This window comes from Vombatus ursinus, unplaced genomic scaffold, assembly GCF_900497805.2.
Source record: "Vombatus ursinus unplaced genomic scaffold, bare-nosed wombat genome assembly UNPS02014779.1, whole genome shotgun sequence".
Lineage (NCBI taxonomy): Eukaryota > Metazoa > Chordata > Mammalia > Diprotodontia > Vombatidae > Vombatus > Vombatus ursinus.
Genome location: NW_020954557.1, coordinates 10328516 through 10355005, shown reverse-complemented (window position 1 = coordinate 10355005; position 26490 = coordinate 10328516). Strand labels below are relative to the sequence as shown.

The 26490-nt window shown below is 37.1% G+C and overlaps 1 protein-coding gene across 4 annotated transcripts; it reads right to left on the bottom strand.

Annotated features, from left to right (window-relative positions):
* TYW5 (tRNA-yW synthesizing protein 5) lies at positions 1-26395 on the bottom strand. 4 transcript variants are annotated; one of them, XM_027865938.1, is made up of 9 exons: positions 25979-26221; positions 18917-19052; positions 14189-14262; positions 12241-12310; positions 11383-11427; positions 4312-4449; positions 2705-2792; positions 2172-2288; positions 1-337 (listed from the first exon to the last, which is right to left on the bottom strand). In XM_027865938.1, the coding sequence occupies exons 2-9, from the start codon at positions 18947-18949 to the stop codon at positions 81-83; spliced, it is 822 nt and encodes a 273-aa protein (XP_027721739.1). In that variant the 5' UTR covers positions 18950-19052; positions 25979-26221; the 3' UTR covers positions 1-80. The 4 variants fall into 4 exon arrangements, with proteins under 4 accessions (XP_027721739.1, XP_027721738.1, XP_027721741.1 ...); XM_027865937.1 differs by lacking the exons at positions 14189-14262; positions 25979-26221 and adding an exon at positions 26231-26395 and having other exon boundaries at positions 18898-19052; XM_027865940.1 differs by lacking the exon at positions 25979-26221 and having other exon boundaries at positions 18898-18969.
* Positions 26396-26490: the final 95 nt, after the last annotated feature.

The window sequence follows — 26490 nt, the reverse complement described above, 5'->3', positions numbered from 1 at the left end:
CAAATTTTAAAAATAATTTTTATTTAATTTTTCTGTACAATGTATGTGAATTTTCTAAGCAGTTTATTTTAGTGCACTATCTATTCATAGTTAGAGCTAAAAGCTTTGTCTTGAATTCGTAAGACCATTCGTCGTGCATAAAAATCCCTATACTCCTCTGGTAGTTCATCAAGTGTTTTTAAGGCTCTGTCCAAAATCTGTATAGCTCTTGAGGCTGCTATAGGATCTTTGTTTCCATAGGTGTCTGTCTTATCATAGCACTCAGAAGAAAGGTGCTTCCAAAAAACATTCACTCCTACTCCAAACTCTTCTGAAATCACATTATGGAACCATAAAGCTGGAGAAAGTTAAAAAAAAATAAGTTAAAAATAAACTTGCAGTTTAAAAAAAAAACACAAAATGTCAGTGAAATATCACAAACTGAATGTAGCCAATGTAAGAAATAATTCCCATATCAAGCTTCCTTCGTTAGCACACTCACAGCCTTTAATAGAATCACGTTAACTTTTGTGGAATGCCAACCAATTTAAAGTGTCAATGGCACAGTCCTTACTTTCCAAACCTTTGGCAAAAGCAAATTATCCTTTTAACTTGAAAGGCATAATAAAGTTATATTTGTTTTGTAGTTCTGCAATTTGGGCCTGTGGTTTGTGTTACTTGTTTACATTTCTCCAGTCTTGCAACCACATCAAAGCTCCTACTTTTCATAGACAGGACATCTGCATTATTTGAAGAGTATCTCTGACCTCAGATTCAGTATAGCAATCTACTTTTGTTCTCAAAGATTTCCTGTTTCAGCTGTAATTTGTTTTTTGTAACCTGGTTAAATTAGCATTTAAAGTACCCTTCTCAGTTTTATATTTCTGTTGCAATTATAATTGTCCTACTGCTTTTAGATCATTTAAAATAAAAACCAATGGTAAAGTAAAATTTTTGTGGGGTGGAGAGGATGAATGAAATTTCATTACAGTCTTATGACTAAAGCATTTTTAGCAGCCTGTTCCTCCACCAAACGGATATGAGGTTAGCTGCTGGAATTTCAATTGAGCCTTAAAAACTCTCAGCATTAAAGTGCTATAAAATGCTACAGCAGTATCCTAACAATTACAATTATAAAAATAATTATGATAAAATATATTTTAATAATATAAAATTGAGTATGAGAGAAAAACTTGGGAACTCACCCTCAAGAGCTCTTTTAAAAAAGCACAATAATGATTTTGTCAATGTTACTTGTAAACACTATTTTGTTACACCAAAAGATGTAAATAGCACAAAATACATAACATGCAAAAAATAAATAAGTGGGTCAAAGTTCAATGTTCAAAATAAGGGGAAATAAATTTTTTCTTTTTAAATTGTGTTATGAATACTGAGGAAATTATGAAATAAAAGTGTTGCCAAATGAAAGTTAAAACATGAAGCCTGTAACTAAACCATCACAGACGTTTAAATTTTTGGTTATACTGCATCTTTACATGTGTGTGCATGCATATAGATAAGATAGTCACCAAAAATGCTTTTCGTGTACGATTAATTCAGCTATTAATTCAGCTGAATTTTGGTTTCAACTATGTGTATAATTTTTTTGAGTTAAAAAATTTTAGGATTAATTATAGATGTTATTAATTAGATTATATTACTCACCAAGTACATGATGGTATGGATTTTAAAATTAAAGCTTATTTACTGTACAAAGAAATGAGAACTACTCAATCCACAAAAATAATGCATGCCAAAGATACCAGGAATGTTATGATTAGAAAACACCAACATTATGAATATAAGAGTATTCATGATCTTTGACTAATTTCCTCTATAAGTAAGATTTATAAAAATTGTTGGTAAATAAGTTATATTCATAGACTATGCAGAAAATTTGTAGACTACATGATTTTAAAAAATCAAAGCATTTTCCTACAGTTTTACTAAGCTGCTAGAGACAGCTGTATATATTCTTTTATTAGATGATGAAATACTTTTAGTTATATATATTTAAATTAAGCTAGTCTCTCAAAAATGAGACAATAATTTTGGAAGGCTCTGTCTTGCTGTCAATTATCTAGGAAATATAGCATAAGATATAATTTTATACTGTAAATGAATACCAAGAGTGATGGACACTCTTGAGTGTTTATAAATAGCATGTTAGTGAATTTCAGAAATCTTACCAGGAATGAACAATACATCTCCTGCTTCAAGGACACATTCGAACCTCCTGGCTTTGAAAAATAGTGGATATTTATTCAGATCTGGGTTATCCAGATTCAGCACCTCTGATTTAGTACCTGAAAAGTTACAAAAAAGATAATACAGACTTAACAAAGTTGTGGTTTTTTATTTTAAAGCAATCACCAATACAAGTTTGAAAATGTGTTCTCTACTACATGGTACAATTATTACGTTCACGTTGGGAGAACAGTTACTATTCTGCTGAAACCTAAGACAATTTTCAATGACCTACCCTCCCATTATATCCACTGAAGCTGATGTAACATAATTAAAGTATGAATCCAATAATCTAGTTCTTCATATAGTCTATCATTATACATATACTCTTACACAAAGGAGAATACAATGAATCATAATTAGAAGGAAGCTCCAAGATTTTTTCTATTGAAATGCAAATTCAGATCTCTAAAGAAATATAACTGAATAAACTAGACAGCAAAAATGTTGGTTTAAAGTATAATAGAATACATACCCGATAAATACAAATACTGGGCATCTCGAGGACTGAACAACACAACACGTTTTTTTCCTGTCACTTGGATTAAGAAATTATCCATAACCTAAAAGTCAATAAGCACTATCAGTAATTTCTTAAAATACAAAAAATAAAATAAAAATCTGGGACTAACAGGATTTCAATAATCAAATCAAGAATTCATTCCAAGTACTAGTCTTTAGCCCAAAGTTCTCTTTTATCCATGTTTCAAAATATCTAAAATTCTTATGCTGCTGTCCCAATCTAACAAAAACAGGATAGGTGAATTTGTATTTAGGACACAATGGTTCCTATAACCATCTGTGGTATTTTTGCATAATGTTCTGGTGAAAAAAAGCAATGGCCTAGAAGCAGGAGACTACAGAATCAACAGGCTGGAACCCCAAAGATGTAGACTGTAGTCTTCACTTCATCTTTGGATAACCTATAACATAGTACTTAGTCAACTTCTCTGTGGACTCAGTTTTTCTATTTATAAAATGTGGGGTAATTAATACCAACTCTACATACCTAGGAGACAAAAGAGGGCTGACAAATTCAAAGAATATACAGTAGAAAGCAAGTTTTTTTTTAGTAAGCGCTGTTGAGTTTTATTATACATAGGTAATCTGCCTTTACTTTCTTTAAATAAGTAGAATGGGTTTCTAAATTCCTTCTACATGAAATCAATCTGGAAAACTCATCAATGCAATTATTAATGAAACTAATTTGCAGTTTCCTGTTGATCCAAGTTACTACTTTTTTGGTATGAATTATTAAAAATACTAACATGCAGAGTGATACATTTGCCCACTAAAGGATTTTTTTTTAAACCAAAAAGAGAAACCCACAATATAAATAATATATATCACCTCTACCTAACCATTTCTCTTTCAGGAACATTACTCTTTTCATCCACAAGTGCTTAATTATACATTTTGCAGTACTCTAGTAATATAACTTAAATTTCCCAAATTTTTACTTCAAATTTAAATAAAGTTATACATTGCCTTTTACATTCAGGTAAATATTTAGTCTGGCTATAAAGATTTAAAACAAATTCACAAGTATACTGCAATTATTTGAAACACTTTTAATAATCAGAAACTGCATCATTTTCCCACTACTGCAGCTAAGGACAAAGCCATTTCCTTGACATATAAAGAAAAACCTATGACTGCTTGAAAGATAAGTGACTCTTGTTCTTATAAAATCTTTAAAATATAAAAATCTAGATATTAGTCTGTCCTATGTCACTGCAGAATGCTGAAATCCACATGAGAAATCTGTAAGGTGAATTTAAAACAGTGATGTGAGGCAGAAAATTCTATTCCTTTATACTGTAGAAATTTTAAGTTTGACTCTAACACCTTTTGCAAAACTACTGCATGATAAATTGCCTCACGTCCTGTTTCCACTCAGCTCTACCAAATTATAAAAAACAAAAACAAACAAAAACCCACCATCAGATTTTTCTATTTTCTGATTATTTTTAGATGAGGAACATCTAATAAAGTGAATGAATTAACTATACAAATTAGTATTTGGTGTACCATGGTGGATTGCCATTAATTTTAGATTTCATATTTAAGTTGTATACATACGTCATAGTGAGTCCAAAGCTGTAATCCTGGTGAACTAATACGAAAGACACTAGAAAAGAACTGTTCCTTTTCAAAGAATTCTGGAATCTTGATATCTCCTTCTAATAAAGGAAATTGTTTTCTGATATCTGCAATATCCTGAATTGAGACAGATGTTAGAAAAGAAAAAATTAATGCCTTGTAGACTAACATAAAATACCTTACGATATGATTATGATTTTTTAAGCTATCTGTAAAATTGCATACTTAATTAGGATAGAAAATTTAAATATTTCAATTTCTCTAGTATTGCTTTTTTTAACTAGATAAATTCTATTATAAGATTTCAGAAATCTTCCTAATAAGCAAGCATTATATAAGCTTCTTCAACTGTAAACAGATGTTTAATCTTATAAACTCTATGTTCTACCCCCTCTTACTTTCCAAAAACTTTTTTTTAGCAAACTCAACTACTGCTATATCTAGAGAATTACTCTTGATCAAAGCACTTCACTGAATATTTTCAAGATCACTAATTTGGCTTCCTATCACCAAACCCAGGAATTTTTTTCCCCATGTTCTCATCCTCACTACCTCCACTCCTTTGTCATCCTCTTCTTGTCCTTTAAACCCCTTAAGGGTTCTGTCCTAGGCCTCCTCTCTTCTCTCCTTTACAGTGTTTCCCTTGATTATCCCCTCTATTCCCATGGCTTCATGTATAATGAAGTATTATGCAGATGACTCCCAAATCTGTATCTCTATGCCCAACATCTCCCCAGAGTTCCAGTACAACATTTTTACAGTTGCTGGCTGGATATCTCCACTGGGATGTCCTCAGTATGTTTAAAATAGTGCTTACCACATCTTTCCTAAATCTATTCCTTTCCCTGATTTTTCTATTTAGGCCAGGGGTGGGGAACCTGCAGCCTCAAGGCCACATGTGGCCTTCTAGGCCCTCAAGTGTGGCCCTTTGACTGAATCCAAACTTCACAGAACAAATCCCTTAGTAAAAGGATTTGTTCTGTAAAATTTGGACTCAGTCAAAAGGCCACACCCAAGGACCTAGAAGGCCACAGGTTCCCCACCCTTGATATGCTAATGGCACCAACCATCTCTCAGATTTATATCCTTGCAGTTATCTTTAGCCTTCCCCTCCCTCACCACACATATCTCATCAATTTACAAATCTTTTGGTTCTACCTCCACATCCTTCCATATCCAGCCCTTCCTCCCTACTCGTATTGCAACCTAATGACTATTGGTATCTCCTAACTGGTCCTTCATGCACTTAACCTATCTCTTTTTCAATCCATTCTCCCCAGAGTTATTTTAATAATCTACCTAACAAGCCACTATGATCACGTCATTCCTCAACTCAAGAACCTTCAGTGGATTTCCAGAATAAGATATAAATTGCTAATTGGCATTCAAAGCCCTCCCTCATACTACTCCCCTTCATGTATTCTACATTCTAGCCATACAATTTTGTCTGTCTCAGTTCTCATCCTGCCCTCTCCAGTCTTCTTTTGCTTGCACCAGTCAGAATCATTGCCTCTCAGTCTGTTAAGTATCTCCTTTTCTTCAAAGCTCACCTAAAATGTCACCTCCACTTTGACTTGTCCTTTCCTCATCATTAAATCACAAGCTCCTTGAGAACAAAGCTGGCATAGCATCTGTCTATCACTCAGCCCTTACTACACATGAGGCACTAAACACCTATTGAATTGAATCATCAAAATCACCTCTGATGGACTGACTTTAGAAATACAGCCAGCCCCCAGTTTTTCTGGGAATCCAATCACTAGGTGACAATGCTCAGTTAGTAAGATGAACAGGAAAACTTTTACACAAGGGGAGAGAAGCTGGCTGAAACTCAACAACCACTGGCTGAAAGTGGTGAATAAATCATAGAAGATGATGAAAAATAAAGTTACTTTCTTTTTTTTGTTGTTTGTTTTTTTAGGCAATTGGGGTTAAGTGACTTGCCCAGGGTCACACAGCTAATAAGTGTCAAGTGTTTGGTCTGAGGCCAGATTTGAACTCAGGTCCTCCTGACTTCAGGGCTCAGGTCCTCCTGACTTCAGGGCCGGCGCTCTATCCACTGTGCCACCCAACTGCCCCAAGAAAGTTACTTTCTAAACTACAGTCAGAGAAGCAGAACTACAAATTATGTGAGGGGTTATAAAAGAAGAGAATGGTTATAAGATGTATACAAAAATACTATATTCGATGAACTTTGCATCTCTTGGGTAAGTATATTGCAAAACCTCTCCATAGCCCTCTTCTAATTTTAACAATTTGTAAAGAAATCAATCCTACACTCTGGCTTAATAGAACTCTTATTCTGTCCTCAGTACCAATGGAGAGCAGATAACTAGAACTCTCCTTGAATGGTAGACCAAATTTTATTCTTTCAGTCTGGGAGTTATAAAGATAAATCTCTTTTGGTGAGACTCAAGAAAGGGAATTTTAGTCAAAACAGCTAAAAGGTTTAGCCAATGAAATCATTTCTTAATTTTTCAGACAATCAGAGATATAAATATTTATATTTATATAAATAAAAATAGTCAATTAAAATCCTCAATAAATCAAAACTCACTTTGGTCAGTGGTCAGTTAAACCTTCTATTAACTGTAGAGAATGTAAGTTAAATTATGACACGGACCATGTTTTAATAATCTTTATATCTACCCCTTTCCTTCAATTTTACATTTTTCCCCTTTCTTAACCAAAAATGAAATAACATCCCAGTCCCTAGCTGGCAAAAAAAAATTAAATATTATTTTTTCAAGAAATATGTGTCTCAGAATAAGTAAAAGCAGAAAATGGATTCTCTAGCGATTCTAAATAAATCCCTAAAAACAGACTTGCAAACACAAAAAATATGAACTGATAACAAAAACTTTAACTCATGTATGTCTTACTACTTAAGACTAGGTTCACAAAGAGTAAGATCATGGCTTCATTTCTTTATGTGTGTATCTGAATGGAACTGAGTACTTTGTGGGTACTTGGAAAATATTAGATGACTCAGCACAATAGCTCTCCCAGGGAGAAGAAACTGATGTAGTTCAGCTTGTCTTCCCTCATGAAACACTTGCCAAATGTCCTATTGTTATAACTTTTATTTTTATTTTTAAAAAATGTAAAATTACCACTTCATAATAAGTGTAGTTTTAAACCAAAACATCCATAGCATCTTAGGTTTCCTAAGTCTATTGCCATATAGATCCAAATGTAAGCCACACTTTCCCCTCAGGTTTGGTTTATCAAAAACCTAAATGTGGCTTATAATAACTATTATTTTTCAGTACATGCCTGTGTATTTTTAATCTCATTTTGGGGAGTTTGGCATTTATTTATAGAGCAGCCTGTAACAGGACCAGAATGGTACTTCTGAACGTGGTGACGTGGATAGTAAATGATGCCAGAATGAGTCAAGAGTTCTGGGGGTCTTTGCATTGCTACAGGCTAAATGTATGAGTGTATATATGCATGTTATATATGGAGCAGGTACCAATCTGTATTGGTAGAGGGAGATTTCTTTTTTTTTTTTTTTTTTTGGTGAGGCAGTTGGGGTTAAGTGACTTGCCCAGAGACACACAGCTAGTGAGTGTTATGTGTCTGAGGCCGGGTTTGAACTCAAGTCCTCCTGACTTCAAGGCCTTTGCTCTATCTACTGCGCCACTTAGCTTCCCCTTAGAGGGAGATTTCTTATTGGGAGTTTCCTATACCTATGAAATCACAGGCCTGGGCCAAAGACAGAAATCTACAATCTCTCACCCTAAAACAGCTTGAATACTCCAGATATCAGTGCTAATGGGAATGTTGAATTGTAAACTTAAAAATGCCCATTTTGAGCATTTCTAGATACTCTGTTGAAATCTATCAGATACCTTGACTGCTGTTGTATCAAAGTAATATTTTCCTATGCTAAAAGTAAATGGGGCCCTTCAAGGAAGACATAGAATAGAGGTGGTGTAGTACAGCCAATAATTCCCTTAGAAGCCATTTGCTAGTGATCACAAGAGGTAATCTGCCCATAAATACAAGTCAAAGCCTACTACAATGAACTATTTAGGGTGTGTCCAAATATATTAATACAATTCTTCAACTGAAGAAGCAAAATTTAATTGTAGTATATGCCAGATTTAAATTTTGCTTCTTCAGTTGAAGAATTATGCTAAATTGATTACTTTTTTTGGGGGGGGGTGGCCGAGGCAATGGGATTAAGTGACTTGCCCAGGGTCACACAGCTAGTATTATGTATCTGAGGCCAGATTTGAACTCAGATACTCCTGACTCCAGGACTGGTGCTCTATCCACTGTGCCACCTAGCTGCCCCAATTGATTACTCTTTAAGACTTAGTTGTAGGAACCCTTTGACCCAGCAATAGCACTTCTAGGGCTATATCCCAAAGAGATCATACAAATGGGAAAAGGACCCACATGTACAAAAATATTTATAGCAGCTCTTTTTGTTGTGGCAAAGAATTGGAAATTGAGAGGATACCCATCAATTGGGGAATGGCTGAACAAGCTGTGGTATATGAATGTAATGGAATACTATTGTGCTATAAGAAATGACGAACAGGATGACTTCAGAAAAACCTGGAAAGACTTGTATGATCTGATGTTGAGTAAAGTGAACAGAACAGGAGAACGTTGTACACAGTAACAGCCACATTGTATGACCACTAATATTGATAGACTTAACCCTTCTCTAGCAATACAAGGATCTAAGACATCTCCAAAGGCCTCATGATGGAAAATGCTATCTACATCCAAAGAAATAACTATGGAGTTTGAATGCAGATCGAAGCATACCATTTCTTCTGTTGTTTTGTTTCCTCTTTCTGGTGGTTCCTTCTATTAGATCTAATTATTCCTTACAACATCACTAATGTGAAAATATGTTTAATAGGAATGTATATGTATAGCCTATATCAGATTGCATGCTGTCTTGGGGAGGGACGTGGGGAGGGAGGGGGAGAAAAATTTAAAACTCAAAAGCTTATGGATGTGATTGTTGATAGTTCAAAATAAATTAAAGGGAAAAAAGAAAGAATTAGTTGTAGGAGGGATTTCTGGGAGCTCAAAAGTATAGAACTAGGTAAATCATTTTATTTAGAAGAAGGAGCCAACAAGCAGTAAAGACATGGAGAATAAAATCTGTATGAGGCCTGCATGGGTCTTAGCCACATGCTCATTTGGCAGGTAGAAGAGATGATTTTTAACATCAAGGGTTTGATTGGGCAGAAAGATGTGAAAAGTAGAATCTGTTTCAGAGGGCTGGTCAGATGAAAGATAGAGCAAGGCATAAGAATGACTTCCAAAGTTGGGGTCATAGCATGAAAGGTAAAGTAGCTGAGGCTCAACTCAGAATTTTGGAGTCCGGAGAGGAAAGAGTCCTTAATTGCTGAGAGTCTGGGGCAGGGAGAGAATACTTTCCGAAGGCTTAGCCAGAACTGAGGGGAAGGTATTCCTGATCTTGATCAAATAAGGGAGGAAAAAAAAATCTGGGTTATATGCCCCAGACTTCCCGGTTACCTATCTGAAGGCTGAAGAAGCAGATTCTAGAGATTAGGACCAACAATCTGAGCTGAATCTTCCTTCAGCAGTGGAGTTAAAACTAAGTTATGTCGAGGTTAAAAACACTGATGTTGAAGACCACAACTATACTATCTGAATCTTTCTAACTTGTGAAACTTACACTTTATATCTGTTATTTTAACCCTCTCCCCTGCCACCATACACTTCCCTATGATCCTACATAATAAGTTCCCTCTATGTACTATTTAGATAGGCAGGAAAGGGGAGGTGCAACGGAGAATTCTCTGTGGTCAGGACCCTGAAGTTTACAGAATCCCAGGGAGCCAGGGATAGACTCTACCTCCTATCTGTCCCTATGTGCTCTTGCACTAGCTGCCCACCACGCCAGAACTGTATTCCCTCCTTATTTTTGTCTCTTAGAATATCTAGTTTCCTTCAAGACCCAAGGGCTACCTTCTACATGATGCCTTTTCTGTTCCTCATAGTTGCTAGTACTTCCCCCTGCTTCATGTCAGTCATTTTCACTTGTGTCCAACTCTTCGTGACCTCATTTGGGATTTTCTTGGCAGAGATACTAGGGTGGTTTGCCATTTCCTTCTCCAGCTCACTTTATAGAAGAGGAAACTGAGGGAAACAGGGTTAAGTGACTTGCCCAGGGTCACAGAGCTAGTAAGTGTCTGAGGCCAGATTTGAACTTGGGAAGAAGAGTCTTTCTGACTCCAGGCCTGGTGCCCTATCCACTGTGCCATCTAGCTGCCCTTCCCTGCTTCACTCTGTTTTATTTTGTGTATGTCTTTAATATGCAGTCCAATATAATGCTCCTCAAGGGCACAGTCTGGGTTTAGAATTTTTTTCTAAACAAAGTAATATGAGACAAGGAAGAAAAAAAGTTTATCAGATTGTACAAAAATTTTAACATAAAAAACAAGGCTTGTCAACATTTATAAAACCTCTTTGTTAACGCTTAGATCAAATCTTCAGTGGTTTAGTGTTGCCTAGAAAGTAAGGCTCCTACCCCCTTTCCTGAAATTAAGCCCTCCCCACCCCTAGCCCCATGATCTCCCCCCAGCCCTCTAGCCTTCTAATAGCCTCGTCTAATTGCCTCAGTTTGCCTCAAACATTATATTCTAGATAAACTAGTCTACTTTCTATCTGCTGAATGTGCTATGTGCTCTGTCACTTTGGTGCCTTTGTTTAGCCTGCTCCTTATCCCTGCCCTGCTTTCTTCTTCACCTGATGAATTCCTATGTATCCCGTTCAAATGCCAACCCTCCCTCCAAGCCTTCCCAGGTTAGTCACAATCTCCCTTAAGACCTTTTAAAAATGCACTTTTTCAACTCGATCAACCTACCATGCAACATTGTGTAATATGGTTTCTATATTTGTGTTGTTCCTTTCTGGACTAAAAGATTCATGAGGGAAAGGAATGAACCAATATAAACTTTCCATCTTCCCCTGTCTCTAGCCCAGCACAACACTTTTTTAATGAATACTGCTGAATTATTGAATGAATTGCTGCTTTGGTACTGAAATTCTCACCTTTCTAGGATCTTCACCAAGTGATCTCAAGTAGTACTTCTCATCCTTAACAGATACCCCCAGAAAAGAAATGACACAAATATTAATTTTCAAATACACATGAATTAGAAAATAAAGAAGTTATTTTATCAGGCTCTCTTTAAAACAATCTAGTCAAAGAGCTTTTACAAGTTCAGTAATTTTACTCTTACCCTTTCTACTAATGCTCTCTGGTGGCTATTTGAAGAAAAATAAAAACCAAATCATGCTAATGAATGAGTGAAGGTAACATTAAGTAAAAGAAACTCATCAAAGGAATCAAAGTAGGATAAAACTCACTTTATTTCATTTAGAGATAGAAACCACAAGTCATTAACCACTTCAGTAGTATCACAAAAAATTCCATTTCTATTACATAGTATTGTATCAAAGTATTATTAACACATTTAAAATGCTAATGACACATCAGAAAGAAAAAAAAAATTTGTATTTTTCTCTTTTTTTATATCCCCAGTACTTAGCACAATGCCTGGCACATAGTAAGAGCTTAATATTGATTGATTATAGTTAAAATAATTTTTAAAAAATTGATACTTGACATTTTATTAAGAATTTTAGAATACCCTCGACCACATAAATCTCAAAATACAAAAGTTTGGATTCAGTCAAACGGCCGTATTTGATGACCTAGAGGGTCACATGTGGCTTGGATGCTGAAGGTTCCCCACCCCTGGACTATAACCAATAAAGAGTCAGTGAGTAAAATATAAGTTGAAAAAGTAGACTACTGTTTAACTACACTAAGCAATGTTTTAAAATCAGTTCTCTCAGTATATAAATACCACTACATGATAATGAAACTGGTTTGAAAGCAATTACCTCTGAAATAAAGAACTCCGTGTGCTTGTTTTCTGCTGCCCTGTGTATAAACTTGTCAAAAGGCAAAGTTCTGAAATACATACAAAAGAACACTTGAAATTAAAGAACTAATAATCTAGGAGCTATAATGATAGGATTTTAAATATTAATGTCTTCTATTTTAAGGTACACCATAGTTTAAGATACAAAAAATACAAAAATAAGTAAAACCTTAATTAACTATATGTAAGCAATTCAGTATAGAGAATCTTGAACTTAAATCAGACAACTAATATGGGTCACGTCACCCTAGACTTTGGAACCATGAATCAACTAATTCTTCTATTTCATCTTTCTTTCTCCTCCTCTTCCAATTTATCTACTTAAGGAACAGCTCACTACTAAAAATGTGTATGTTTCCAGGTCATGGCTCTATTTCTTTTTCTGCAATGAAAAAAGCCCAGTGGTGATTGCATGACAAGTGGTACTAGGTGGTTGGTGGAAAATGGATGTTTAATGAAGATGAAGATCCCCTTTTGTTATTGTGACAGGGCAGAGAAACCAATCTACAGACTAATACACAGACTGCTACTTCCCACTTCCTCTGCAATAGCCTGAACCAGGCTCTGTAATGACACTAATTTGTCTCCCCAAAGAGAATAGTGGCTACATGTGCATTGACTGCTGAAGAGTCCAAACGACAATGCAGGGTGATTGTAAAGAAAAACCATCAACAGTGGCTCAGACCTGAGGAAGCAGTGACTTTGTATTTCCAGGTGGAATATTCTACTCACTAAGTGGAATGAGACCTGGAAAATCTTCCATAGGAGATGAATCCTAGGAAACAGAAAAGGTAAACTACTCAGGAAATTCCTTAGATTCTTCTCATCTACCCCTTCCTTGAACTTAAATGTTTTAAAAAAGCTTTTCCATGTGTGGCTCCATCCAAGTGAGTTGGGGTTTCATGTAGTTCCCAGCATGTCCACCTGAGTGCATCATTATCCTGTCGTGCACTCAGACACATTAGTGTTCAACAATTTATAAGACAACAACAAAACCACATCAAAAAACAGCATGTCCAGTGCACTCATTGCCATAATCACTATTGTCAAAATTATTATTTTAATTACTGGATAATTTCATTATCTATGCTTTATTATAATGGATAATCAAGACTTAGTTGTACTGTGTATGACTACATAAAAAGTCATACAAGATAAAAAAGAAAACTCAGGATTTTACATGGTTTTAGAACAAATTCTAATCGGCTTAAAAGATCTGACAAGGGGTGAACATAATTCAAAATGATGTTCAAACACCATGTGATTATATTTTTGGCATTTACCCCTCTTGAAAACAAACATCATTAACATTCATCATTCCAGAAGGGTTTTTTTTACTCCTTTAAACTAATGAGAAGTGAACAGTGCTTACTGTTTCTTAGAGAAGCTTACAGCAATTAAATCCAATTTGTGCTCTATTATAGATGAAAACCATAATGGTGAGAAATTCAAAGGCACCAGGGATTGAAAAATGCTTTCTTTGGCAGCCTAAACCTTTAATGAGAAAGGAATGGCTCAGGACATTAGAAGCTCTGTTTGACTGTCTGTAAACCAAAGTCTTGATGAACCTGCATGGTATTTCAGGAGCCCAGGAACTGCACATGCTCAGAATTCTGAGTTTGTGTATTTTTGAACCTGACATTGTTAATGAAATCCATGGACATAAATACCATGCTGAATCTATCTCATGACAGCACTTAAAGCTTCCAAGTTTGGATATTTAGCAGAATTTGCCTGTGCAAAATAAGAGAAATATCAATAAAATGATATGAAACGAATTCCTTCAACTTTTTAATGACTAAAAAATTTACAAAACTTCTATTACCAAGACAACTTTCTTTTAATAATAAGTGAAGGGCTGTACTTTAAAATACTCTTTCCATGGTATATAGAAAATAATTCAGTACCGGTTTTCTCCCCTGTTGCCAGGCCAGGAAAACATCTGAAGGCACAGTAAGCACAGTCCAATCCTACAATGCATCTGAGATAATGTAAAATTGAAAATTGATTTTAATTCTATTTTTAAGACATAAGTCAATCTGGCAAAGGTTTAATAATCTCCCACATAAACTCCTTACCCTAGTAACTTTATCCTTCACCAGCATTCTGGAGAAACTTGACTAAACGTTAAGCTTTTGTCTTGTAATTACTTCCACATCATACTCAGGTAGCCTCAGGGTTGAAGCTGTGCAAGATTACTCCCTAGGTCAGCAGCCTAATCCTTTATCTGAGGTCTATTTTCCATTTTCTGAACATTAACACTTCTACCAATCAGGATTGCCTTACCTTTGTCAGGGAAGGTCCAAATGATATACTGTAAAGCCAATCAGAAGCAAGACCCATCTAGTCTTAAAAGATCCTGTCAGCCCTCACTTTGGTCATTGAGAGAAGGCCATTGACCCAATTTGTTGGTTATTGCTAGTCTAATTAATAAATTGTTCATGCTCGGAATCTTGTCTCTCAGTTTACCTTAATTTTCGAACATAACAGTTATGTGGGTATTTCCTCCAATAAGGCATGTAATAACCTATATATCCCTGCCTATCCAGTGATACTTTTGTCCATGTCATCCCCTAAGTTCACCACAGGGGATCCACCCAGCATGCCAATTTCCTTGCTGTCTGCAGATAGCATGAGGTAATCTCTTACTTATCTATCAATTATCTCTCATTTTCACCATATGTCTTACTTAATTTTTTTAATCATACATTCCTTTCATGGTTTCCTTTGTGTTATTTCTTGTTTGTAATATATTACAGGGCAGCTAGGTGGTACAGTGGATAGAGTGCTGGGCCTGCAGTCAGGAAGACTGATCTTTCTAAGTTGAAATCTGGCCTCAGACACTTACTAGCTGTGTTACTCTGGGCGAGTCACTGAACCCTGTTTGTCTCAGTTTCCTCATCTATAAAATGACCTGGAGAAAGAAATGGCAAACCACTCCAGTATCTTTGCCAAGAAAACCCCCAATAGGGTCATAAAGCGTCAGACACGACTAAAAGGAATGAACACAACAATATATTACAGCCTGCTCACACCCATATTGTTCATTCCACTGACCTTTGGGTGATCATCAAATTCAGCTCTTCAGGTGCTTATAGTCAAACAATATCACCAGAACACTAGAGGTATTAAAAAGAGAGGCTTTTGTTTTGTGGAGAAGCTTGAGACCATTAGAAAAACTACAGTTTATCAAAAACAATCCAGCCCACTCATCCTCCTGTTCAATTCTGGGCAAAACTCATCATCCATTTGCAATATCTCTCCACACAGACACATACAAAGCCACACACAAGTTGTGTATCTAATTCCATTTCACAGTCTAGAGAAAAAAGGCATTTTCATCCACTTGGTTTTTCTAGTGGGGATAATTAGTCCAAGCTCTTTTAAGTAGTCATTTAGGAAATACTACATGTTTCCTACTTTAGATTATAAATGTATACTAGGACTTGATATGGTCAGTACAATGTCATGGATAAACAGGAATATCTTAAAGAACTCGTCATCTAAAGGGAATGCCTTCTCAACTTGGATTCTGGGCTAGATCTCCTCCCTGACAGTGGGGATTATCTTTGGTGACCATATGTTTTATGCCTTACTTGATATTATCAATAGGTCAAACAAGGTTATCTTAATTGTTATATATTTTAAGTAACTTTGCATAATTTTGACATAAGCTCAGGAGAAACCTATTCAGAGAAGACTCTTTAAGGCAACACTTTACTCTATCAATCACTGTTTGGTTTTTTTTTATAGTCAATAAACAAGAACATTAGAATCTTGTATTTTCTACATCTTTCAGTCTACATAATGGCAAGATGTAGTCTGTATGTAGAATACCACCTGTAAAGTTTGTCTATTCTTTTCTAATAGCCTCATCAAGGATACCCTTGATTCGTGTTGAAATTTTCTGGTATCCACCTATGACCCTCACTCTGAGGTCTCTTCCAACTCTAAGTCTATAATTTTATGAACCCATGAAACAAAACAAACAAATAAACAAAAAAAAAACCTGTGTGTTTGTGGTGTGTGTATGTTTGTGTGTGTCTATATGCATGTCTATATGCGTGTGTGTGTGTGTGTGTGTGTGTGTGTGTGTGTATGGATATGGATACAGCTATATAAATCTTAAAAGACTATGTAAAAGTCAGCTATTATTAGGCAAAGGACAGGTTTTATTGTCCTTATTTTTCAGATAAGGAAATAAAATCATAGAAGCAGGTAACTAACCCAGGATAAGTAAATGGTTGAGCTAGGACTTGAACCCAGGACTCCTGGGCTCTAAAAGCACATATGTTTAAGACATTAGGAAAAATTCCTTTATCTGAAATGAGACTATAAGGAAGATGTCAAATTTTGTCACTATGAATGTAAACTTTTTAGAATTCCTAGTTTCTTTCAAAAGTCAGGTCAAGGTCTGTGTTCAAATCTACCCTGGGACACTTACTAGCTGTGTGACCCTGGGCACATCACTTAATCCTGTTTGCCTTAGTTTCCTCAACTGTAAAATGAGGATCATAATAGCACCTACCTCCCAGCATTGCAGTATGGATCAAATGAGATAATATTTGTAAAGTGCTTAGCACAGTGCCTGGCACTATGTAAGTGTTAGCTATTATTATTATAATTACTATAATTATTAGCTGTTAAGTACTGGTGCCTTCTCTTCACAAGAATTACCCTGTATTTGTTTTGTATATATTTTTATATTTGCTTGTTGTTCTTGTTAGAATGTAAGAACCTTTGTCACTTCAGCACTCAGCACAGTGCCTTACACAAAGTGACACTTAATTGCCTGTTGCTTGAATGTTTGAGGTAGCTTTTCATAAACATAAAAAGATACAAACTCTTCACCTCTTAATAACCTCACTTCTTTTAATTTTTCCTTCTAATTAATGTTAATGTTTATTTCAATTATAATTTCAGTATGTTTTTTTTTTTTTTTTAGGAAATAAGGTTTACTGGGATTTCTTTAGCAGAATTTGCCCTTAATTTTTTTTTTAAACTCCTGCCCATGGTTCACTGATTTTAAATGATCTTTATTACAACAAAATCTCACTACAACAGAAAAACTTGAAGAAACTGTGTTGTAACGAATACCCTTTGAATTAAGTGGACCATGGGCTGAGGTCTGGAATGTTATTAGGTTGTTTTTTTTGTTTGTTTTTGGAGGGTTTTTTTGGTGGGCAAATCCTATTAAAGAAATAATAGTATATCTTATTTCCTTTTTTTAAAAAAGTACTTGAAACTTTCATGTTGTGAGGGGAAGGCACTAAGAATGGTACAGGAGGCTTGAGGAGAAAAGAAAAAATTTGGAACAACTGCTGTGGATGGTTCTCAAGAATCAATTAGGAAAGAGTAAAAGGAATTCTTTGCCCTGCTATAGTGAGGCTTATTTGATATTAGATATTATACACTTGTGGTGGACCCAGGCAATGTAGCTGTGAGACTTCTTCCAGCAGTCCTCACAGTGAGGACCAAGAATAGGTTTAGGAAGAGATACGCTATAATGTGAAGTTAGGAAAAGGAATTTCAGAATTCTTGATCATGAAAGTGGAATATTTATAGGTGATGGCAATTATCAAGGGTGTGACCACCCCTCTGTAGCCAAAGCAGATGAGAACTAGATCATGGGGAATTGTGGAGACTGAAGAACTAGGAAGCTAAATTGTTTGAGGGAACATCTATCCGTATGATGAAGGACTCACACTAAAAAAGACAATAGTTATACTGGAGAGGAAGGCAGTGAGTCAGCTACTGAACTATAACTACTTATATAACTATTCTTTTACTATATAAAAATAATAACTGACTATTTTATAATCTTTATAAGGACAGAACAAGAATGAATGTCCTTAGATTCAGAGGACTTGGAAATTTTGTTGGGGGACCTGGGTTTGAGTCCCAGCTAACACAAGGTTACGACCTTTGACATGTCCCTCAGCTTCTCTGAGCCTCAGTCCCCTCATCCTTAAAATGAAGATCATAATATTTGCAACACTCATTTCATAGGGTTATTGTGAAATATCATGCAGAGCACTCTTAAAAACTTTTTTAAACGTCAGTTATTACCTTAATCAATGTAAAATGAAAGCACTGAACTACATAATCTCTAAGGTTCTTTCCAGTTCTAAATATATAATCTTACTACTAAATGGCAATGTGAAGGAGTTAAGTATGAGAAGTTATTTTTCAACTGTGAATACTGATAAAAATTATACTACATTGGAGAAAACTGAAATTGGCTTCAAAGGAAAGATTCTCATCTGGCTAAAAACAATCAATAAGTACTGAGTGCCTACCACATGCCCAGGTTTAAATGTAAACAGTCATTAAGTAGAAGAAATAACTTTTTACCAGGTACATTTCAACTGATTCTGGTAATTCCCTCAAAGAAATCTAATCAAAGAGTATCCTATGAAAAAGGTACTTCAATTTTTTTTAAATGAATCTTTATATGACATAAATCTAGATTTTTTTTAAAGCCTTGACCTCGAAAAATCACTAACACATTTGTATATATGATTAATCATTAAAATAAACACAAAAAGTACAAAAATACTTAAGAACATTTTCCAAAGTTATTTGTATCCCCACAGTAAACCTTAGAAGTGAATACCTATACACAAAATTCTTACTGATGAAGTCCATCTGTGGAACTGAAGACACATGAATTTTCACTTCTTTAGTTCCTCCCACTTGGCTGATGTAATCCACTGTCCATTTGGTAGTACATGTCCCAAGATCAATTCCTTTCAGCACTACTGGCTTTCTCTGTTGATTATCAAAATAACAAGAATATGAATAACTGTATTATGCTTAATATCACTAAAATAAAACAGGACATTTAAAAATTAGGTTCAAAAAAGGATTTAATGATATTATTAATGGTATATGGGGATATAAAACAAATTTAGTATCTTATTGAGTAATAACAATGCCTCTAATTTTTTTAGTGTTTTAGTTCATAGGCCCACACCATGTAATATTGCCCTAACATCACAAACTCTACCATCCCAGTGGGAAACTCCATCACTATTTCACAATAACATCATTTGTCCAATCACCCATTTATTACATTGTTCCTATGGAACTATCTTGTGTCATTTCTTCTAATATCTTGTGCTTTTGTGGTATCAATCAAGTATGTCAGATTGGGCATAACTTTCCAAAGCGCCTTCAGAACAACCCTACAGGAGAGTGGCATATTATATAACTATTTTATAGAAGAAGAAACTAAGCCTCAGACAAATTGAGTGCTTTGTACAAAGTCATACAGCAAACGTTGGTAGAGCTGAGCTCTAAACTACTACACTGCCTTCCAGTAAGCTGCTTTTATTTAACTCAAGGGAAAAGTGCAATTGTGCCCCATATTCTTATTTTAAAGTAAAAAGATAGCATTTTAATAAAATCAGAAACTATTCTGAGTACATGCAATGGTGCTTTGGCAAAAGTACTATACTTGGAGTTAGAAGACCTATGTTCTATTTCCTGTTCAACAAGTAGTTGCCCCTCTCTGGGTTTCAGTTTCTTCATCTGTAAATGGAAGGTGCTCTATTAGATGATTTCCAAGAGCCCGTCCAGATTTAAATTCTATTAACTGTATAACTCTACGGCTGAGTATGGCTTTTCATTCAAAAAAAAAAATGCCTCAGAACTAATAGCTGATATTTATATAGCACTTTAAAGTTTGCAAAGTATTTTAGATACAATCTCAGAATGTTTGCCTCATAATAACCCTGTGAGAAAGACATTTACAATATCAATATTATTATTATTATCATTATTATTATTATTCTCCTATAGAAATGAGGCAACTGAGGCTCAGAATGCTGTGACACACCTATCACCACACAGCTAATACTTGTCAGATATGGGGATTTAAACCCAGTTCACCAAATTCAGGACTCTAGCCACCACAACTTGCTGCTTTCTCTATGGTTAGGTGGAGAACTTGGTCTTGATTCTGTTGGCTTTAAGTATAGCTTGGTGCTATTGATCAATAAATATTTATTAAGTGCAAGGCACTATGCTAAGCACTAGAGATACAAAAAGAGGCAAAAGACAATCCCTGCCCTTGAGGAATTTACAATCTAACGGGGGAGACAACATGTAAACAAATATATACAAAACAAGCTATATGCAAGATAAATAGGAAATAATTAACAATGGGAAGGCACTAGAATTAAGAGGGTTTGGGGAAGGATTCCTGTAGAAGATGAGATTTTAGTTGGAACTTAAAGGAAGCCAGGGAGGTCAGTTCTTAAGTTTTGCAGGATTTAAAATAATTCAGTTATCATCCATCCAGGAGGCATCATCTAGATTGTTTTTTATCTGACTTAAAAATTAAATTAGGATGAACAGGTCCAAAAGAGATCAAAGTTCTCTAAGGCCCACATCCAACCTTCTCTCATTAGCTGAAATACAGGTCAAGAAGGATAGGCTAGGTAAACAGAAGCCACAAGACAGAGAGATGAAATGGAAGAGAAGAGTAAAAGTAAGATGAGGATAGATCATGAAGGCTCCAAGGAGAGTACTAGAAATAATGGGTGATGCAAGTGAAGTCACAGGCAGAGGCTAAAAAGCAGAGCATTAGGATTCTAATTAAGGTCAAGCTCCAGCAACAGCATTATAAGATTTTTCTAAAGCTAACCTTTTCACCTCAATCATAACTACTGTACTTTATTAAGAATGAAATACTAATTTTTTATACTTCTACTTTCATTTCTCAGGAGAGGAACTCCAGAGTACTTTAAGTATCATCAAGTAGTATCACTAACATTTCTGCCTAAATATGTAGGGCACAATGCATGACTCAAACTCTCTTTCTTGGAGATGGTGGGGAAGGGAACATACCACCATCCACCACTACAGCCCTCTCCCAGTGGAGGATCATCTGCAGCAGTAGAATGGAGACCAACCCTTGACATCTGCAACTGTGAGCTTTACCATTCATCTGTCACCTACTATTTCCCTATGACTTCTCCTGTTTCCTGTACGAAACTATGCCCAACCCCATTATCTCATCCTCATCATCTCAACCCTACCCATGTTCATCCCAACTTCATCCACCCCTTCCACTGTGCTGGAATTTTTGTTCTAATATGAATAAAGTCCCTTTAATAATGGACTTTTTCTGCTCATACTCCTTCCAGGTACTAACCTCACTGAGACCTGGCTTCCCCCAGAACACTATACCCCTAGCCATCCTCTCCAGTATTGGCTGTACCTTCTCTCACTCCCCTAGACACACTGGTCTTTAAAGGGATCCCACTACCACTTTACTTACCTTTACCTCTATCATTCAACAACTTTTCCTCCTTTGAAGTACATTCAATAAAAAGCTTCCACTTGGTCCATATTACAGTGGCTGTAGTTTATTAAACCCCCAGGTCATTCTCTCTCATTTTTCAAGTAGCACCTTACTCACTACCTTCATCTACTCAGTTCCTGCCTTTATAATAAGCATCACATTGATGTTCCCTCATATTCTCGAACTGATCAATTCGTCAGGTTCCTTAAATCTCATGACCAACTCCATCACTGTAGCTCAGTCATGTGTAGGGATGGTCCTATAAAAGATTTCACCATTATTCAAAAGCATTCCATTTATTTAATTAGCATTCCTCTTTCTAACTGTAACTTCCCATGATTCCATCTCCTCCTATGCCTCATTTCTCCTAAATACATTCTTTGCTTTCATTGAAACCTCTAATATCTCCACCCCTCAGTATTTTCTAAGGTCATTATCCCTGCTGTTTTCACTTTCCTTCTTTTCCAGTTTTGACCCAACAATCTTTTAATTGACAAATCTGATGGACTTATCTCAGTCTTCATCTTTCTTGACCTGCTGCATTTGACACTACTGGGTAGGCACCTAGTAGTGCAGCGGATAGAGCACTAGGCCTGTACTTATTTATTAGCTGTGTGATCTTGGGCAAGTCATTTACTCTGTTTGCCTAAGTTTCCCCAACTGTAAAATGGGGATAATCACAGAACCTACCTACCCTGCATGAGTTGTTGTGATGATCAAATGAGGTATTTGTAAAGTGCTTAACATAATGCCTGGCACACAGTAGGCAAGATATAAATGTTTATTTCGCTTCCTCTTGACCACCCTCTCCTTCTCAACACTTTTTTCTCTCTGGATTTTTGTGACACTCCTCTGTCCTTGTTCTCCTCCTACCTGTTTAACTGCTCCTTTTTGGTATCCTTTGTTGGCTGTGCACATGTATCACACCCCTTAACTCTAGGTGTCTCCCACGATTCTGTCCTATGTCCTCTTCTCTTTTCTCTCTATACTCTCTTGATAACATCAGCAGTTTCCATGGGTTTAACTATTATTTTTATGCAGATGATTCACAGATCTACATATCCAGCCCCAGTCTCTCCCCTGAGCTTCCATCCTTTATTGCCAATTGCCTATTGGACATTTCAAACTGGATGTATAAGAGACATAACAAACTCAATGGGTCCAAAACTGAAATCATCTTTCCTTTCAAACCATCCCCTCTTCCAAGCTTCCTTATTTCAGTCAGAGGTACCATCATCTTTCTAATCTCCTAAATTCATAATCTTGGCACAATCCTGGACTCCTCACTCTGCCTCACCCCATATATCCAATCCGTTGTCAACCTTCACATCACCTCTTGTTTCTGTCCCTTCTCTCTACTCACACAACTATCACTTTAGCTCTGACCCTCATTTCCTCTTTCCTAAATCACTGCAACAACCTTCAAATCGGTCTCTTTCCCCCAAGTTTCTAATCCTTCTAATACATTTTACACACTACCACCAAAGTAACTTTTCTTAAGTGGAGATCTGATCATGTCATTTTCCTACTCATTCAATCCCATGGCTCCCTTTTGCTTCTGGGTTAAAATGTAAATTACTGTTTAGTTTTTAAAGCCCTTTATAATGTGGCCTCAACCTATCTTTGCAGTCTTACTGGACATTACTCTCTCTCCCATACTCTACTATCCAGCCAACCTGGACTTTTCTCTCTTCCTTATACAGGACACTCCATCTCCCATCCTTTGCATTGGATGTCCCACATGCCTAGCATGAACTCCCTCTTCACCTCTGCCTCAGAAGCCCCATGGTATAAGGGTGAAAGTGCTGGTCTTGAAAGATTTGGGTTCGAATCCTGATTCTGCCACTTGCTACCTGTGAGGAGGTTGGATAAGACAGCCTCGGAGGTCCTTTCTAGCTCTGGATTCGGACCCTATGACTGGAGCTCCCATCCCTTCAAGACCCAGGTGAGCACCACCTCCTGCGTAAAGCGTTTCCTCGTCCCAGGTGCTGGTGCCCTCCTTCTCAAACTAATTTGTACTTAAAAGCTTTGCATTTATCTGCATTTATTAGGTATATAGTTGTTGTCTTCTCTGTTAGAATGTAAGCTACTGTCACATAGATACTATTTTGTTCTTTGTACAGAACAAAACAGAACAGCGACAGAGTGCCTATCACAGATGGGTACTTGATACATGCTTGCTGATTGACTGACTCCCCTCTACTGACTAATTTCCCTTGTTTTCTTTAAGTTGCAGTTGTAAACTCCTGGAGAGCACAGACTGTCTTGCACATTTTTTTTTTATCCTCAGCACTTAGCAGAGTGCCCCATACAGAACAGGCGCTTAATAAGTGTGTATTGATTGACTATAGCTTTAAATCCAGACCCTTGTTTTTCTAACACCTCCTGTTAAAACTCCCCATAATAGTACTTCTTGAATCATTCAAGTTTGAAATTTCAGTATCACCCTCAACTCCTCAGTCTCACTCACTCCCACTTATCCAATCAGTTGCCAAATCTTGTTTCTATCTACATTTGTTGTTCAGTCATGGCTGACTCTTTGTGACCCCATCTGGGCTTTCTTGGCAAAGAAGTGGTTTGCCATTTCCTTCGCCAGATTTCCTTCTCCAGGGTCAAGTGACTTGCCCAGGGTCACAAAGCTACTAAATGTCTGAGGCCAAAATGGAAGTCAGAAACATGAGTTTTCTTAACTCCAGGCCTGCCAATCTATCCATTGTGCCACCTAGCTGCCACTTCTATCTCCATAATTTCCAGCATATCTCTTCTTTTCATGAGTACAGACATTCCTCTGGTTAAAGTTTCCTATTTGGATTCCCTGCCTCACTCCTCCCTCCTCCAATTCATCCTTTATAGAGCTACCCAAGGTATTTTCCTAAAGCGTAGGTCTGGTCAGATCATACACTCCCAACTGCACTCCCCCCAACTCTATAAACTTCCAGGTTTCCCTGTTGCCCTAAAATAAAACAAAAGCTTTTTGACATTTAAACCTCCTCATATAAATTGGCCTTTTCCTGCCTTTTCAGTCCTCTTACACATTCTTGGCATCTTGTGATCTAGTTATATTGGCCACTGCTAACAACACAGTTCATGTCTAATCTCCTTGTCTTCTCACCAGTTGCTTCCAATCCTGGAATGCACTCCCTCCTTTAGACCAAAAGACTAAAGTGCTAACACCTTCATGAAGTTTTTCCCTGGTACCCCGGCTACTAGGGCTCCCCTTCCCTTGTTGTCTCCCTAATTAGAATATATGGGCAAGAATTGTTTTTTTTTTTCTTATATCCCCAAAGTTTAGCACAGTGCCTGGTAACATAGTAAGTGCTTAATAAATGCTTACTGACTGACATGTGCTTCATTAACTTAAATATGCATATTGGTCCTGAAGATGTCGACCAACAAGTATTTACTTGTCTTTATTATGAGGCAGGCCCTGTATTAAGCCTTGGAAATATAAAGAAAGGCAAAAACATTGACCCTTGCTTATAAGGAACTCATATTCTAATCGGGGAGACAATTTACAAGAAGCTTACAGAGTAAATGAAAAGCAATTTTGCAGGGAAAGCACCATGAAAGTGGAGACGGGGAGAAGGTGAACTATCCCTGTTGGGTTATTTCAGGCTCTTTGTGACTTCATTTTTGGGGTAAGGTTTTCCTGGCAAAGACAATGGAGTGGTTTGCCATGTCTTTGTCCAGCTCACTCACTTTACAGCTGAGGAACTGGGGCAAACAGGGTTGCGTGACTTGCCTAGGTTCACCCAGCTAGCAAGCGTCTGAGCCCAGATTTGAACTCATGAAGATAAGTCCTCCAGATTCGAACCCCAGTGCTCTACCCACTGGGCCACCTAGCTGCCCTGAATTATTTGTACCTGAGGAACAGAAGCTAAGCTCCCTTACTACATGAGATACAGAAACTGACTGTCAGATAATAGTAACAGCGAACACGTACATAGCACTTTAAGGTCGTCAGAGTGCTTTAGAAACACCTAATTTTTTCCTCACCCCAACTCTGAGAGTTAGGGTCTGTTTTACAGATGAGGAAACTGAGGCAGACAGCGGTTAAACGTCTTGCCTAGGTTCACACAGTTACGAAGGGTAGGAAGCAGGATCTGAACTCGGGTCTGCCCTACTCCAAATCCATCGCTCTATCCTGAGCACCACAGATGTAGACAATACGAACTTCGCAAACCCTCAGGGCGCCCTCCCCGCCGCCAGGAGGAGCCAGAGCAGCCGCCACTACACCGGAGCCGCAAGCCAAGGGCCAGGAGACGTGAGGGTCCAGAGCTGACATTTCTACAGCGCTTTATGGTCTGCAAAGCACTTTACACATAGTAGATCATTTTAGCTTCACAATAACCCTGTAAGGTGGGTGGTATTTTATTTCCCATCTTACCAATAAGAGAAATGAGGCGCAGAGAAGTGCCTTGCCCAGCCAGCATCACACCTAGAATGTGAGGCTGCTTCTTGGACCGAAAAATAATTACGTAATTAGTTCGTCAACAGAACCGCCGCAAGGAGCTGCCGGAGTCACTCAGGCCCCTGGCATCTTTCTCCCACGGGAGGGGCTAAGATGCCCAAGTCGGGCATGGAGGAGTAAAGTCACCGGCGCCTTCCTGCGACCAACGCGCGCAGCTGGCAGCCTCACCTGCGGATAAATACGCAGCAGAAACTCTTCGCGCGTGACGCCCTCCAGCTGAGGTACTGGGATGCGCCTCGCCATAGCACCTAAGTAAGTGCCGGGTTCTTAGGTACCCCCTCCACTTCATTTCCGGCTTCAAGCCATTTCCGGTCCGTCCAGTCCGCCCGGAAACATGATTAGCAAGAGAGAAGGTCCGTGTGTCTGCCAGTCTTTAGAGAGAGGGGTCGACAGCCGGCGAAGGCTGAATTGAAAAAGAGGTTCTGTCA

Coding starts and splice junctions, on each gene's coding strand:
- TYW5 (XM_027865937.1), bottom strand. CDS start 26,305: ATGGCGAGGCGCATCCCAGTACCTCAGCTGGAGGGCGTCACGCGCGAA. Junction 12,311..18,897: donor AGTAAGAATTTTGTGTATAG/GTATTCACTTCT, acceptor TATGTATTTCAG/AACTTTGCCTTTTGACAAGT. Junction 4,450..11,382: donor TTGGTGAAGATCCTAGAAAG/GTGAGAATTTCA, acceptor GTCTCAATTCAG/GATATTGCAGATATCAGAAA.